At 41.3% G+C, this 18,351-nt stretch overlaps 1 protein-coding gene across 6 annotated transcripts in view; it reads right to left on the bottom strand.

Annotated features, from left to right (window-relative positions):
• GLI3 (GLI family zinc finger 3) overlaps positions 1–18,351 on the bottom strand; it is a 275,490-nt gene that overhangs the window by 44,151 nt on the left and 212,988 nt on the right. For all 6 annotated transcript variants that reach the window (XM_054559276.2, XM_054559275.2, XM_009242840.4 and 3 more), the window contains one exon: positions 17,874–18,014. In XM_054559276.2, the coding sequence (XP_054415251.1) occupies positions 17,874–18,014 (141 nt within the window). The remainder of the gene's footprint in view (positions 1–17,873; positions 18,015–18,351) is intronic.

Below are 18,351 nucleotides of genomic sequence, written 5' to 3'. Positions count from 1 at the left end.
ATGCTTTGGTGAGCATGGTCTCTTTAAGGGCTCTCTACTGTATGTGAATATAACGTTTGCCATATTTTAGAACGTCAAAATTTAAGTATGGATGGATGGATAGATGGATGGATGTGGAACAAAGTGCTTAACTGCTAAAAAACATTCTTTATCCTGAATTCACACACACACACACACACACACACACACACACACACAGATTCAGAGCCACGTCTGGATAGACCTCCTCTAAATTTTGGGGTCCACTGAGTGAACACGGTGCTGCCTTTTGTACCCTTGGCAAGGAGCAGCTGATAACTGCCTCCTAGAATACAGGCCAGGTGCTCGCCTCCCCAGGTCTCCCGTCCACTGTTCAGACACCGACCCACTGGGCTCTGCTGCAGCATTAACTACTGCCCAACGTGGGAAGGGAGGGAAGTGGATGAAGACAAAGGATATTATTTTACTATCTCTCTAGATTCCTGTTCAATTTCTCTTTCCTTGTTTTGTTTTGTTCCTCTCGAGTTCTAAAGACCAAAGACAGGGTCCCCCCTGGAGTCCTCTGGAGGACACTAGTTAGTGAGAGGAGTTGAGGAAGGGGAGAGGGACGAGGCTGTTTTCAGGGCGTGAGGGATAGGTATCTCACATTATGCCCTAGTTATAGTCCCAAGTTCAGCATGGTCTCCATAAGCGAAATGATGTTACAACTCTTAGAATCAACCAAATGCATGTTTCTACCATAAAGGATCTTGTTGCTTTGCAACTTATCCCTAATTTGAATATATCATCCCTCTAAAGATAAAATAAGTTTAGCAAATGACACAGGGAACAGATTCTAAACTAGAATATGGATCCCCCTGTACTTAAAAAAGTATAAGGGATACCTGAGCTCGAAGGGCAACATTGCCCAGAACAAGGCTGTCTGTTGTCTGCCAGACTTCAGGCTCCAGTGGGGCACAGGCTGCCTGGTGCTTCCCTCAATGCAGAGAGTTAGTGGGGGCAGTGGTTCTCAGATCTCTCTGTATGCACAGGAATTATTCCTCAGCTCTGGGGTAAGGCTCAGGAATAGGCATCTCCAAGAGTGGGAGGAGAAGAGGGTGGGCTGGGAGACAACTGTCCCTGGGCCACCACGTGCTGGCAGAGAACTCTGAGGAGTCCAAGAATTCTCTATGAAACCTGCCCTCCCTAGTCACAATACAGGTGTATTAGACAAAGTATGAAACATTTCATTCATTTATCAGTTTGTGAGCTTGGCTTACAGCTTCTAAATATTGAGATATACAGTGTGTGAACCTGCATGTGTATGAGGCTATAGACATCCTATCAGGGGACAGGCCCAAAAGGCTCCGACAAGGATTACAACTCCTAATTTGGGGGCTAGGGTCAGTTAGGTTTATTCCCAAGTCGGGAATGTGCTATTCCAGGGAAACATGGATAACTTCAAGTGACCCAGCCAGGTGGAGCCCAAGTTTCTCAGGGGAAACATTTCTGACACTTACAGGATCCCTAACAGGAATTGCCAGGGAGGCCCTGGTAAGTGCATTTCACAGAGCACTTTCTTAGGACTTAAAGACCAGTTCATTTCTATTTGGTTCTTTTTATTCATTTCTTAGTTTCTCAATTTCTTAATACATTTCAGGAGTTCCTGACAATAAAAGCATCAGGAAGTGGAAGTGATAATAGGGTTGGGTCATTTCTCAGGCTACAGAAATGTGGCTGGGTTCCATAGGCAGCAGGTGAGGCTCTCCCAGGTGTTTTCAGCTCAGCCTCAGCTTAGAGCCAACAATCTCTCAAAAGGAAACGTTCATCCTTAACTCAAAATTCACGAAGGAGAGGAGGAAAATGAAGGGCCAGTTGACCAACACCACCGAAGATATCTTAGCTCCACCCAGAACACAGGGGAATAGAGTGAAGTGAATTACCAAGATAATGATGCTAAGGAGGAAATTTTTTTTTTTTAAAAAAAAGGAAGGAAGAAAGAAGAACCCAACAGCAAGATATTGCTACGCAACAGACAGAATGAGAAAGAGCTCAGCCAAGTTAAAAGTTCTTATGTCATCTCTTATGTGTTTGAAATAAAAACAAGATTGACATGCGCTCTGCTAAGGACTGCAGTTTAAAAAAAGTGATTTTAAAAACTCAATGATCACACCAAGTTTTATATCCTTCAGGTTAAGAGTTAGGGCACACACTTCCACAGTGCAAACTCAAGAGAAAAAGAAAAAACGCCTTTCCTGGTATTCTCAAAGTACTTGATTATTTACCTCTCAATAAGCTCAGCACTAATGTTTTTATCTCAAAGGATCTCAGAATAAAATGTATGTGATACAAAAGCACTCACGGCACAAGACTAATTTCTAAAGAAAATTATATGGGAATTTTCATATGTAATACCCATAGCAGGAATGGTCACATCAAAATAAAATGAGAAAAAATAAAAAAATCTAAGAAGTTTTCACAATAGAGGTGGCTCTGGTATACAAGGAAAAACTGAGGCCTCACAGTACCCACATTCTTACCCCATGTCAGTTACCTGAGGAACTCAGAGGTTCACCCTTTCAAACAGTATGTCAGCCTAGTTTGTTTTACTAAGTAGTAATATGTTTTATAATAAAAAAAATTAAAATAAAGAAGGGAAAGTCTTGACCTAGATGGAGAGGAAAAACTGCTGGAGTGTTATAAAGCTGAGATAATATTGTTCTTTGTTGAGAACAAATGAAAATCGGTCCCTGCTTTGAACATAGGCATGTAACTGGCTTGCAAGAAACTTCTGCAGTATAAAGAATTTCACTCAGGTTCGAGTGGGACTAAGTAAATCTAGTCCAGCAACCCACTGGATGCTCTGTATTACCTCTATAATACCCCACACCCATGGTGTACAATTTAAACAACCTCACATTGCGGTACAGGAGCTCCCTTTTCCCTGGGTAAACATTTTGGACGGGTCTCAGAGGTCAATTCGGTTTTCCTTATACCAAGCCTAAATCTGTCTCCCTATGGTTTCCATGCATTGGACCTTTGATCCATACATTGAGGACAAGCTGGATCCAGCTCCCACAGGACAGCCAACCACCAGCAAATATTTGAAAGCAGTTATCATGTCCCTTGGCACTTTCTGCCCATCTTCAACTTGCAAAACTTCTCTTCCTTGGTTCTTCTTTATTTTTTCAGAGATGGGGTCTGCCTATGTTACACAGGTTGGAGCATAGTGGCTATTCACAAGTGCTCACTGCAGCCTTGAACTCCTAGGCTCAGGTAATCCTCCAGCCTCAGCCTCCCAAGTAGCTGGGACTATAGGCGCAAACCACACCTTCTTACCTGGTTCTGTCAACCACTCTACACAAGGCAAGTCTGGCTCTTTCTCTACCTGATCCAATGCCTATACATCAGTGTATCTTTAGAAAGTGGAGTGCCAGACTAAGGTGCTCTTTTCCAGAGATACTTTGAGTATAATTCTAATAACATACTTCTATTTCTATAGTTGAGAATACATTAGCTAGGCTTGGCGGAAACTATCTTTGTCTTGTAATAGTGAACTTACAGTTAATTAAAGGCCCTATGTTGTTATCATAATTTTTAATCTCCTTAGAGCTATTTCACATTTTTTATTTTTCAAGATCTCTGAGGATCCTGATTCAGTCACTAACTGGATATAAACATTCCTCACAAACAACTCTGATGATAATTGCACTCCACAACTTCATCCTGGAAACAGGTACACCAAATTATTATGCAGACCAGGGCTGGGAACCCAGCCCAGCAGCACAGTTCTAGAAACAGCTCCATTGACTGGTGCCAAGCCATGCCCGATACCCAACAACTACATCTCCTAACTGCTGTTTAACACAACCATCTTCCTCTGCCTTGGCCATAGTTTCTTATTAAAGGTTTTGCTGAAGTCCTGTCAATCATATTTACTGTATTTTCCTGAACAACCAGTCTAATGATATTGTGAAAGAAAATATCAGCCCGGTCTAGTGTGACAGTTTTCTTGGTGAATGCAGAGGGTGCCAATGATCACCATTTTATCTTATAATAGGACAACACGTTTATGATAATAAAAATGAGTTTTCTCTAGAATTGACTTGACCCTACCCTTGGAACTTTAAGAATTCATTTTCTTGTCCCCTTTGAAAGTACAGAATGATAGTCACCACTTTCTATCTCCCCCAGCAAATTGTTCTTTTTTTTTTTTTTTTTGTAATTGATCAAAAATTTCCGATATTGGTTCATTGTGCCGTTTGTAAGAAATTGCAATCCTGACGTTGCCACTCAACTGGCCTCTGACTCCCTTGCCAATCAACGATCTTACTCCCGTGTCAGCTGGGCAGGTGTGCTTCCTTTTCCTGCTGTCTCTGTTCCCAATGGGAAGCCCCAGGAGAACAAGTCTCATCGGCGTCATCGCTGTCCTCTCAGCTCTTGTTCCAAACAAATAACAAAATGAACAAATGAACATTCACTTGGACCAACACAGAAGATGAGCAAACCAGGAAGCGAGCTGCTTGCTTTCACTGCTATTCGTTGATTCTAAACCATTCATTCCAAGGGATGTGCCTCCTCATTCCTGGATCCCACAGCATCCTCTCTGTTGCCATCAGGACCCACAGTAGCCCCAGTGGACTGGATATGTTCAGGTAAGTCTGTGTCACTAGTTCCTTCTTATTTCCACATATTTACTTTCTTTCAATCTTTTATATGTATCTAACTTTATCAAAGAATTCCATTGGGATCTATATTCTTCAAACTTGGTCTTTTCTTTCTTAGATAATCCGTGAATGCTTACAGTGGCTTTCTGGAATGATCCTCAACTGACTTGTGGCACTTGCTCCAAAGTCTCTTGCTATTCAACAAGGCCCCCTGGGAAGCCAGGATTGACACTCGGAGCTGCTCCTGGGAACCTGCCCCTGTGCCTGCACGAGGCTCCAGGGGCTGCCCTGAGAGCTGTTTCCCTCTGGAGAAGACTCATCTCTGCCTCTCTCCATGTGAGGCTGCGGTTTAAAGTGGGACTGGTAAATAACACAGGGCTGGGTAGGGGAGTGCACTGGGAGCTTGGAGGTTCAAGTTAACAAGTTATACTTCCTCTAAGTGTTGCTTCCAGCTTTAAGTTTAGGATAATCAATAGCACACCTGTCCACATCAATAGACAGATGCCTCTTCTGGATGAGTTCATGGGTTTTAGCCTGAGTAGAAATATTCAGTTATAGATGAGCATGTGATTTTCACCTGTGTTTTGATCAAAGGGTCTGAAGTTTCTGAAGAAGTGTTATATTCGCTTTCAATGGTATCTAACTGGCCATAAATATGTGGGAAAATATAAAACTTGAGGCAACTTGAGTGAAGTGGACAGGCGAAGGGGACTGTCTTTGTTGGGGTGAAGTGTGAGCTAGTAAAATGCATATATTTAATAGTTAAGAACACCTAAAGGCCAAACCTTCCTTATATGCACCGAGCAGCCATTAAAACAATATGATTTGTGTATGAGGAAACAGATTAATCAATAGCAAACCACTCACTAATGAGTTTAGTGGCCTTCAGTACGTTTTTTAGCCTTTCTAGACCTGCTTGTAGTTGGTTAGGTCATTTTTAAGATTCCACAATTAGGAGGGACCACAGCAATAATGTCCAGGAAGGAGGACACACAAACCGGCTACTAAAAGAGGATTATGTTCATTCCTACAGAACAGAACAGAACCTACACCCCATTCCTCTGAATCACCATTTAGAAATAAAATGTGGTCAACCTACCAGTCTATTTTATTTGTCTGAGCCCACCTAGCCTAATGCTTTCACTATTCAGTCCCACCTTGTTTAGGGGAAATGTGGCCACTGTAGATGTGGCCACTGTAGATGTATGGAACTATTTGCTGGGTAATGCCTGTGTACCCATAGATAGCAGTGTCATGGAGCACTCCACAGCCAGACTGAGTCCCCAGCCCAGGGGAGCGCAGGCAGCACTAAGGCAAGAAGGGGTGGTACTGAGGGAAGCAGAAAGAAGTTAAAGGTGAGACCACCTGAAAAAGGCAGAGCCTACAGCTTAAACCCTGCCATAGCTTTAGCAGTTTCTCAAATAAAGCAAAGAGAATCACCACATGGCCCAGCAATCTCACTTCTAGTGATATACCCAAAAGAACTGAAAACAGGTGTTCAAGCATGAACTTGTAAATGAATGTTCACAGTAACACAATAGCCAGAAAGTAGAAACTCAAATATCCATCAACGGATGCATGGATAAACAAAGTGTGGTATAGCCATCCAAGAGAATATTATTCAGTCATAAAAAAGAATAAAGCACTGATACCTGCCACAGCATCAATGAACTTTGAAAACATGGTAAGTGCAAAAAAAGCAGAAATTATACAAAAGGTCACATTTTGTATGATTTCATTTAGAAGAAATATCCAGAATAAACAAATCCATAGAGACAGAAGGCAGGTTGGTGGTTTTCAGGGGCTGGCAGGGAGGGGGAATGGGAGGTAACCACTTCATGCATACAGAGCTGCCTTGTGGGGTGATCAAAATGTCCTGGAAGTGGACAGTGTTGGTGGTTACACAACATTGTGACTGTGCTCAATGCCACACTGAGCTGCAGACTTCAAAATGCTCAAAATGGTAACTGCTATGTGATATGTATTTTACTGCAACGTGTTTACGCTAGCCCAGTGAGTACACTGGCCAGACCCCTGGCCAGGGCCATCATCTCTCCTCTCTTCCTCCCCGACTTCCTGCTGGTCCTCACTGCTCGTGCCTCTGAGCAGAAAGGATAAACCTAATGAGCCCAAGTGTCAGCGCAATATAAATTATGGCCAGGGGAAAAAAGAAACAACTTGATGCATGGCCGAGGATCTAAGAGAGGAATGTCCACCATTGTCTGTGATTATGGATCACGTCACAATCTAATAGCAATTTTTATTTAATCAATAATTTCCATGCTGAACAGACAGCCCTGTTACAGAGAATTGACAAGCAGGTACTGATAGCGACAAGCCTCGTTATTAATCTTTCCTCTGCCGGCTTATCAGCCAAACTACTGTAAAAGGCACCACCAAGATGGATTTTAGAATCCACCTTGCTCCTCTCCCACCTCCCTTTTCTTCTTCTCTCTCCCGTAACATTTCATGTAATGTAGACACTACGTTTATTTGAGTCACCTGGGGCTTGTGTAGCATAAAAAGGCAGTTCACATTAAGCAATTTCACAAATCAGTAGGACCTAGAACATTGCTCAGGGTTAGCCATTATAGGCTAATAAATCACACTTTCTTTTTGAGTTGTCAATCGCCAAAAAGCTTTGTACAAGTGCTGGCATCTGTAATTCCATAAAGGCTTTTCATCTTAAAATAAGATGCTCTGGACTGATAACAAGAATAATCCCCTCTTGATAAAGAAAAAAAAAAAAAATCTGCATTTTACCAATTAAAGCTACAGCCAGAAGCCAAATGGCTCAGTACTGAGATTCCAGTGAAGTTTATCTCTGCTAAACACGAGGAGGAATACAGTGAGGGCTGTGTTTCACTTGCAGCTTGACTGCTTTATCTCGTGGTAGAAACTGCACCAGAGGAACTTGTGCGAACTCTCCCTGCCCCCAGGAAAGGCTACCAGGAAGACCTTCTCTTCATGAACCGGGCTCTCCCGCCTGTCCTAGAGAGCTCCTTGGGACAGGTCACATGTGCTGAAGCACAAAGGAGAGCCTAAAGAAACACCATGTCCCTTTAGGCAGGTGGAGCAGCTGAGATAAGATTGGGCCGGTTATGTTAGAGACATGGTTGACCGGAGAGAGTCCTGTGAATCTAACAGAAGACAGCTGGTGCAGTTTTGTTTTCCTGATTAGAAAGACATTTTCATTCCTGCCAAACAGACCAGGAACTACATCCCATTCATCTGAATCACCACTTAGAAATAAAATGTGGTTGACCTACCTGTCTATTTTATTTGTCTAAGCCCACCAGACCTAATGCTTTGAATATTCATTCTCTGTATTTGTCCAAAACAATCTTGCCCTGATTGGAAGAAAAGTGGCCACTGTAGATGTATGGAGCTATTTGCCAGGTGATGCCTGTGTGCCACAGGATTATATATTCATAACTAGAAAATAAGACACATCTTATTTATTTTTTTTTTTGAGACAGTCTCACTCTGTTGCCCAGGCTGGAGTACAGTGGTGCAATCATAGCTCACTGCAGCCAACTCAGCCTCTCAAGTAGCTGGGACTACAGGTGTGCCTCACCATGTTCGGCTAAATTATTATTATTATTGTTATTTTGTAGAGATGGGGTCTTGCTATGTTGCCCAGGATGGTCTTGAACTCCTGAGTTCAAGTGATCCTCCCACCATGGCCTCCCAAAGTGCTGGGATTATAGGCATGTGCCACTCGCTTGGCCTGGCACACCTTATTTTGCACAAAGCAAAATAATGACAAAGGAAAAATGATAACAATCACAATAAAAGCTAACTGGCTCTAAAAACTTGACTAGCACCGTAGTAGGTATCTCTCATAAACTATCAGAGATAATTCTCCCAACAACCCTGATAATCCTCTTTTAAAGAAAGATAGCAGAATCTTAGTACCCTTCGGTAAAGAGCCTGATGCCACACAGGCAAGAGACAGGGGTTCCATGGGCAACGTCTCCTCTCAGCGTTCAGCCAGCAGCCCTGAAGCTTCTGACTTCTCTCTGGATATCATGCAGAACATCCACATCAGCTGCTCAAACTGTATTCGTAAAACATCTCCAAACTATCCTCCCAAATTTTAAAAAATAATTTCAAATAACTTCCACTGCAGAGTCTCACTTCTGGCCCTACCCCAACCTACCCTTGCTCTCTTTAATGCACTGTACTTGCAACTTCCCAGGATTTGCAAGGCTCAGCCCCATCTTTCTAAAGCTGATGCTGGCTCAAGCCATTCCTCTCATCAAAAGCATTTAATTCTCCTTACTCCATCTGGAATAAAAGTCAGACTCCTAGTCTAGCAATCACATCTCCCATGACATGGTGCTACTCGGCTCTTTAATCTTACTACCCACTACCCTTCTGCCTTCCGGACATACTTTGGTTCTGCTCTAACTGCATTACTTATCATACCACTCTTCAACCAAAAAGCATAAAACAAATCATTTGTAATTATATTTCTAATTCAAAGAGATGCCAAAAACCTCAGCCTTTTATTATATTAGCTATAATCATAGATAAAATTTTCCCATACTTTCTGTACCCATTAACTTCTTTCTGCTGTCTTCTCCACATAGAATCCCCAATGCCTTTCTGCAATGGTCTTTCTGTGTTTACATCCGCCAGTTTATTCTATACCAAGCTCATATCCAATCTCCATGAGATATATCTTTCATTCCTTCTTCTGTGCCTTCACCTTACTCATTTTCCCACTGTCCTGCTTGTATATCGATAGTACTCATAACAGCCTGCCCTGTATGCTCCCCTTACTCAAAGGGATAGCCCCCAACTCCAGCACCCTAGATCGGATATGCATGAAGTGTTTTCTTCTAGATGCTATGCCTGCAATTTCTGTAGTGGCCACCAAGTGGTGACGATGGATCAACAGCAGATGAGTAAACAGGTAAGATTAACAGCAGCCTGCATAGGTGAGCCTGTACAACTGAATCAATGGTATACTTATGACTATTTTTAAATGTTCATAAAAGTGCACTTAATCTCTCCATTCTTCAGTTGAGTGAGTTTATTAGTACTATTTGCTATGGATTTTTCCTTATGTTTGAATAAAGCTTTTGAGTTTACAAAGTACTTCCATTATAGGATCTCATTCTATCCTCATAAACAAAAAACAAATTTAAAAACCCAGTGAAGAACCTAGAATGGATATTATTATCTCCACTTTACAGATGAGACATGGAGGACTTACTGCAGGGTGACTTACTTAAATTCAGAAACAGTTTCTGGCAGATGTAGGAATGAAAGACAGATCTCCAACACACTATCTGGTGTTCTTCCCATCCCCCACTCACTGATTAATGCTGGTTTTACTGGTAACTGGGTGGGGTCGGGTGGAGTTGGTTTAAGTTTAAGGCCTTGGCTTATACATAGTCTCTTGAGGATATCCCATTTACAGTTCTCTTCTCTTGCAACATTAATTGTTGTAGAAAAAATAAAAATGCCTCCATGGTAGTATTTGGCTAATCCCAGAGAAGCCTAAATATCCCCAAATCTTAAAAAAAAAAAAGTCCTCGCATTAGAAAACTGTTTTCTGTTTCCGGAGCTCTGTTTTATGTCAAAGCAGGAGCCTGATCTCCAACTCTGCTTGCTATGATCTCAGAAGTTGGAGTCTGTGTGACTTCCCTAGGGCTGAAAAAAAAATAGTGATGGAGTTTCTCCACCAAGAAAACGGGCTTGGCTGGTTATGGGCCTTACTGAGAACTACTGTGTGCCTAACCTTAGCAAATGTGGTTTTTAAATTAAGCTCTGCCAGTTTACACACACACACACACACACACACGTATATTTAAGTAGCTTCTTACTAGAGACATTTTAATGAGATCATCTCTTATTTCTAATCTGAACATTCTAAAGTACATTTAAACAGGAGAAACGTTTTCTTTAATCACAATTATATTTTTTTGTTTTTCTTACGTGTGTTTTTCTTTCTCCACACTATGTGGCGAGAGGAAATATTTAGGGCAGAACTGGGGGCAATACTGTCTCCCGGGGACATCTGATAATGTCTGGAAACAGTTTTGGTTGTCATGACGAGGGAGGGAATGCGCAGGACAGCCCCCCACTATAAAGAACTGGCATTTCGTGGGGAGAGGCCTGGGATGCTGCTCAACACCCTACAATGCTCAGGACAACCCCCAACACCAGAGAATGATCTGCCCCTATGTGGTACAGTGGAGAAACCTTGGTTTGGTGTAACCACTGAAGAAAATTTCCAGAAGGATGTCAGGACACATGAACAGGAGAGATGGAATCTCCACACTGCAGAAAAGCACAAGGAAGAAACTGCAATGGAAGAAATGAACCCAGAGGCCCCTCCAGTTCTTCTCTCGAAGTGTTTCATGAACTGGGGGCCTATCAACATCTTTTTGCAATTACTAATTTCATGCTGACATACCAACCCCAACACTGCCTGAATATTAACCTAACCCCTGCTTTTATATGTGACATGCATGGACACAGCAGCCTCTAAATATCTTTACATTTTTCTCTCTTATAAGCAGAATCACTAACATTTTATCGAGTATAACTTTTTTAGCTAATTCCCTTACTGTTTTATGTGGTAAAAGTCACTATTTTCCTTGGGAGCAGAGCAGGCCGTGAACCCAGGTCCGTCTGCTTTGAAACACATTCACATTGTACTGCCACTGGGTAACGATGGGAAACAAAAGTATTCCTTCAAATCAGGTGCTAATTCTTCTCAAATCATCATCATTATCATCACCATCATCATCATCATTTCATCAGGCCTCAAAAGTTTACCTGCATGATTTACTTTGACCCTAACCATATTTTCCACCTGTTTCCTAGGAGTCTTTTACAGTATTCCTCTGTACTCCTCCCTCTCTCAGCCCATAGAGTCGCAATACACAATTATGGCTTCATTATGTTTCGCCTCGTTGTTCACTATGCTTTTATGTTTCCTTATCTCCTCCTCCCAGTTAGACTGTCCAGTCTTTGAGGGTGTAAATCATGTGCCCACCACAAAGCTGGGGCTGTGGGTATCACACGGGCTGTCCCCAGCCCATGTAGCACCTGCCAGGGCTCTGCACATCTCATCAAGAGCTGTTGAGCAAATGGCTGATCCACTAATGTTGGCTTGTACTTTTCCTAATAAACAGGAGAATACATTATGCCAGCAACATCTGCTATAGGCAAGTATATTCAAATGATGTATGCAGCCCAGCCCAAAGTGACCACCATTCCCACTTGTCTGGAGTGGATCCATACAGAATATTCCAGGGCACTAATTATTGGCAGAATCTAGAATCTCACCTAAAGTATCATTGAGAACCAGCTAAAAAGCTTTCAATAGGAAAATGTTACCCAGATGTCAGAAACAGTTACTCGGAGGAAGATTTTGATGAAATATTTCAGGGAGTATACAACGGATGAATGAATTAAGAAAGTAACTAATACATGGCTGCCTCTTAAACTCCACCTGGGGGCAGTCACCCATAACTGTTCACAGCCCCCCCGCCACTCCCAGCCCACCCCAAACTCCCTCCCAGGCTGAAAGGGGAGGGGACTCTGCACAGCACTCCCGGTGGCTGCCAGCCAGCCAGCTGGCACTTGAGGGAGAATCTGTTTACCATCCCTGTCGAGGACTATCCAATTCAAACTTTTTGCTTTCTTTGACTAAAACCAAGGTTGAACGAGGCAAGATGTCTTGGCCAGGTCTTATTCAGCAGACACACACTGCGGAAGAAAAAGGAAGTCTCTTGGCTTCAGTCTAGCGTACATCCCAGTTTAGCAACAATTAATATAAAATAAGCCACAGAAACCAACAGTGCCACCGCATTCTCCTCCCCCACTCAACCCAGCGAAACACACACATAAAACAACGAGAGACGGAGTGACCTCTTCGAGACCCTCTGTCTGTTTCTCATTAGACCTACTGCATGTGATCTCTGCTTGGCCTTGGACGTTGGGGACAGCGTTTATTTTCACGGCTGTTTCACAGTATGATAAGTGAGAAAATAACGTTCTAAGGGGTCAAATGGTTCTAAGGAGGTCATCCCAAGAGTCAGGGCAGAGATGGGGCTGCCACTCAGAATCCCAGCTGGGCCTGGGGGGCTCTGGCTGGTGGACCACACAGCCCTCACACACCCTCGCACTCTATCTGATCTCCTGAGTGTCTCTTTACGGGAACAATTTCTGCAGGTGCAATTTAGTCAGCAACTTTAAAGAGAACGTGATCCTTAAGGCAAAATTGTCAAAAGATGGCTTTGAAGTTTGTAGTTCTTAGTCTATATTTTATATGCCGTGTTTCCAAATAATTAGAGTAACCGAATTAACTAGCAACTCCATGTAGGGAAAATAAGATCAAAATCTCCACTCATTCGTTTTATGTTTTATGTGCACACAAAACTAATTTCTGCCTCATATCTGAGACCCCTATCGCATCTTAAACTCAATTTTCTCCTAGGTAACGATAGACAATACAACTTTAGCAAAGGGATCAAAATTATATGGGAAACATTTAAAATGCAAATTTAGGATCATGGTATTAATGTGAAACGAATGTCTTCACATCCTAACTCTTCCTTGCGTTTCTACAGACACATCAATTCTTCACAAATTAGATGTGCTTTCTTTATATCTAAATCTCTATATTAAAAAGAAAGCCCCTCATCTTCATGCTGCTGATGTATAGAATTTGTTTCCAAATGGCAGCAAAGGTGATTATGACTGTATTCTTCTGATAAAGGAAACTTCAGCATGCTTTTAGAGATCAAAATTCGCAGCATATGAAAGCATTTTAAAATCCAAGTAGGTGGTTAATCACTCTACAAAAAGGTGAATTTTTGACACTGTGCTTCAAGGAGACAAATGGAGGATTACAGAGACTTAAATGCCACCCAGTTGAAGTTGGGTGTTAACAGAAATACATCTCACGTTCTCTGCGGTTCTGCCCCACAGGTAGAAGACAACATCCCCCAGTGTGATTGCCAAGGGCCCTGCAGGGTCATGCTGCTGGGGATTGGGCTGGGGAATAAAACTTTTAAAATCATTTGACTTTTTAAAGACCCTTGGGGAGAATATTACACGTGTTATTTCTTACACAGAAATAGGGGGTTAGATTGTTGAAATTGAGGGTGAAGAGTTGCAGAGTTACAACAAACAGGTGGACATGAAGTATGGTGATGATACTATTATTCTTTCGATCTCAGCACTGATGTTTTCAAGCATAACCAGCCACTCAGCAGTAATGACTCCACACTGAGATGGATTCCTTTTCCTCCTCTTAGAAAGCCTCTCAAAACATAGGCGGTATATACAATGTCATGCACAACCAAAGTGTGCAGGTTTCAGAGAACCTAAGACTAACATTTGCTGCAGGCTGTGCATATTTCAGACACCTCAAACATCAAAGAGCCAAAGATGGAACTTACTTCTCGGACAAAATTAAAGCAAGAGGGAAATGGATCTCCGTGTAGACAGAAAGCATCCTTCCTCCTTGGAAGAAGTTGGGCTGAGCTGTTTTACATAATAAACACAAGCTAAACCAAATAACATCAGCACAAACCAAATAGCATAAACAGAAAGCAAAACCAAACAACGCTTAGAGAGTGGATACACTACAACTCTCAGAAACACATTTGAAATTATGATTCACGTCTTTTATAATATAATGCTCAACAAACAAAAGGTCTGGTTAATTTAAAATTGAAGAAAAATATGGACTTTCAACTCATTTTGAGATGTTAGAACATGTGCCTTTCAAATGGCAAGAGAAAATACTTGCATCTTGGCAAATCAATAATAAATTCAGTCTTCAATGTACTTGGAATTAATTTTCGTTCTATATACTCCTCTTGCTTTTTTGTTTCCTTCAATTTTAACTGACACCAAGAAATGGGATGAAGTACAAGAACAAAGCTAACAAAAATACACACGTATCTTCTTAGCTTCTGGTCATAGAAGTAAATTTATGACAAATTTAATACTAGCTTGAGAGTAACTAAGCCCAACTGTAATTATGTTGCTGGGAAGAGAAATTAATTAAACATCCCTGTGATAAAGACCCACCAGCAAACCTAGAATAAACACATAATTGGTGAAGGAGAGGGGCTTGAAATAAAGGAGAAGAGAAAGGAAAGGCTAATATTTAGCCCATCTGTTCAGATAGTAATGGACGAGGTAATCTTTTCAAGAGTACATGGAGTGCATTACAGTGGAAATGAGACTACCTGGCGGGCAAAGTCAGCCAAGTTTCTAATTCTCTTCTTCAACTTTGTGATTTGCTAATGTGAAACACATGTCTCAAGTTCAAATAACTCCGGAATTCCAACCGTGCAGCTCAACGACTGAACCAGAACAAGGGGAGAACTTGTCAGGATTTAAGAGCTTTCAGCAAAGCCCTTCAATTGCAGCCAGCACCCTATTCCCCAGAAGGATATCAATTATAGATAGTGACTTGCTTTAGCAGGCAGTCGGGACTGTCAGACACTAGATAGACAACCATGAAGAATCATGAATCTTTCTATTAACTGTAAGAGAGGGAAAAAGAATGGGTCACAGCTATAAATAAGGCAGAGCATCAGAATGGTTTAACACCTTGCCTCTTGGTTGTATGTGGCATGAAAATTCAACTAATTCACAAAATGTCCTCTCTCCAAGGAGAGTCACAGGAATGGAAACTGTTAATGCTTCCCTCTGTAAAAAAGGAGTTTTTGCAACTGGTATTTATTCTACCACCAAAGTAATTAGGTGGACTTGAAGTAGTTATTCCTTCAATCAACATAATACAAAGCACCCACCTATTCTATAACAGGCCACCACTACTGCTGCCGGATATACTCATGGGTAAGAAAGTATGCGCATGTCATGCAATGTAGAATCAATTTAAACATGCAAACTTGGGGTTCCTGTACCTCAGACAGTAAGTAAAAAGGTGGAAAATCAGTGATATAAACTAGTATTCTTATTTATGTTGTTGTAAATTATAATTCTTAATTCATTTAATTAAGTTTATTTACTCATATAATTTGTCTCAGACTAAAATTAATATCATAAAGGTAATATATTAGATTTTCTTCTAATCCTGACATGGATTTCTTCTGGTTAATCTGAAATTAAAATAGTCCACTGTACATGTGCGCATTCATATTTTTTAAAGACCGTTTCAATAAAACAGACAATATGGTGGTCATTTAGCTGGTAGTTTTAAGCAGCCTTCCTTTAAAACTACTCAGATCTCTCTATTAAAACATCGAGACCATCGGCCACTGAAATTAAAATCAAATACCTCCAATTTCACCATCTTTTAAAAGCTTTCACATTACCGTATTTAGGCTGTGAAAGGGTTAAGCTACTACTGCACTCCAAAAAATATTACTTCAAACCCTGCCTCTTATGAGGAGCACAATTCATTTTAAATGTAGACTTAGAATAAGCTCTTATTTCATTCCTGATTTGGTAATGACTGAACCAGTATCCAACATTCCTTCAAACTACAATGACTTACCCTCCAAAACGGCACCATGAGACTGTCACCTTCAGGATATTTTAAAAAGCAAGACACCCTGCCAACATCTCTTCTATGATGGCAGCTTTTACACAAACAATTCTCTTCATGTTTGTTGGTCATTCATTATATCACTAAGGATACGCATAGCATATGCTACTCTTTGGGAGTATTTCCCCATAATAAAACAAAAATTCCAAACTTTTCTCCCCTTTGGTATTCCAATGTTTTTGTGATTTCCATTAAAACAGTCAGCAAGAATAAATGGCCATTAAGTCAGGCTTGGCTTAAAAATAACACTTGCATTAAATTAAACAGAAAGAATCGAATTAAGTTCATGGAAAAATTCTGGAAATATACCTTAATTAAAAACATTTGACTTTTTTTCTGTGCTCAGAAATCTATAATTCTTCCCATACAATTACCAGGAGACATGATTTAAAAAGAAATGGAGGGGAGGGACCCTGGCGATGTCATGTAAAATCCTCAAAACATTCTGTATAGAACAGAGCTCAAAATCTGGCAACCTGTGTGCTTAACGCTATAATGTAACTGCAATGCGTGGAATACATTACATGGGATGCGCCAAGTTGCAGGAGACACACATTAAAAGTTCACACCGCGTATGAAACGTGTGGGATGTAAAAGGGACTTCATAATTTTAGTGTTTAATCTAAATGGAGGAGGGTTATCAAGAAACATGAATTGCCTAAAAATACAGTTACTGTAAAAAAAAAAAATGGATCATGAAAGAGAAAGTGGAGACAGAGAGAAAAAGAGAGAGAGCAAGAGGAGGGGAATCGCAACAAATGCTACTTTGTCCAATTTTTCATATTAAAAGTTTAAAAAACTGCCACACTTAATGCCTCAACAAGACCCTGTGCTTCTGCCAGGAGTTGTAGCACCTGCATCTTTTTGTTCTCGATCATCTAAATGCCCTTCCACGTCAGCAGCTCCTGGTCCCATTTGCCAGGGAAAACTCCACTGGCCTTCAAGAAAGTGCCAAGAACAGTGAAGCACTGGGAAGGGAGTATCACAAATCAGGCATGGGGTGGGGAGAAGGCTTTGTGCACACTGCATTTTTTGAAATGATATGCAGGAGAGTGTGTAAAAATTTCTGAACCTGGTTTGGAAGAGGAGGTGTGGTTCTCAATCTGACCATGCTGCAGTTTCCAAAACATCCATCACTAAATACATTTAAAAACACATATAACTTTTTCCTTGAAACTACTAACCCCACAAGGGCTGGCCTCAAACCAAGAAATTATGCTACCTAGCTCATATAGAGTACCAACTGCAGCTTAAAAGAATGGGAGCTTCCTTAGGCTCTGAGAGTTTCGGAGAGGAAAAAATAAATCCTTCATCTCCACATTTTTTCCATTGTTACTGGGTCTTGGAAGGGGAATCAAACTTGTTTAAAAGGTTAATCATAATTCATGTCCAGCTTACTATTACTCAATAACCATCAAAGTCGCTAACTCAAAATAGTGTTTTCTGGCTTACAGGATCAGAGTCATTACACTCTCTATTGAAGACTTTATTGAATTTTACACTCAGCTTTAGCTGACTGAACAGGTCAAGCACCGTGGCTCCGAGTTTTCTTTATTCTCAGAAAGTCATAAAGCCCTCTCCAGTTTGCAATGCGGCTCCTAAGAAACTTGACTCAGCTCAGGGTCAGAGAGGCCGACCTCCCTGGAAAGGGTCACAGAGCTGTAAAGCCCCGTTCCTGAATACCATCCACTTACGTGCACAAGCTGCTCTTGGGTGTCAAACTCCCTCGCGCAGCCTTCCCAGTGGCAGTTTGTCTCGTAGATGACTTCAGGCTCCTGTTTGCTTTCATCTTTGTCCCCTTCCTCCTTGACAAGGGTTGTTCCTTCGGGCTGTTCCTGAAAGAAGAGGGTGAGGGGCAGGGAACAGAGAAGGGGGAAGAATCAGACACAATGGGAGGGAAGACAAGAAGAGAAAGTAAAAACCCAATTTAGATTTGGGTCTAGCGTTTTGTGAATTGAAGAAGTCAAACAATAGAATCATTTCTGTGCATATTTTCGGATTTACCAAATACACTCTGAGAGTTTTAAACGTCTGATTCAAGGCAACAGCTTGTCAAAATGATGAATTAAAAGTTGAGGTCAAACTTTGCTGCCCTGATTACAAAGCTGAAAATAAACCCAAATGTCATCTAAAAAAAAAACCCAAAACAAAACCAAAAACAAACAAACAAAA

Source organism: Pongo abelii, chromosome 6 (assembly GCF_028885655.2).
Source record: "Pongo abelii isolate AG06213 chromosome 6, NHGRI_mPonAbe1-v2.0_pri, whole genome shotgun sequence".
Classification (NCBI taxonomy): Eukaryota; Metazoa; Chordata; class Mammalia; order Primates; family Hominidae; genus Pongo; species Pongo abelii.
This window is presented reverse-complemented; position numbering and strand designations above follow the sequence as displayed.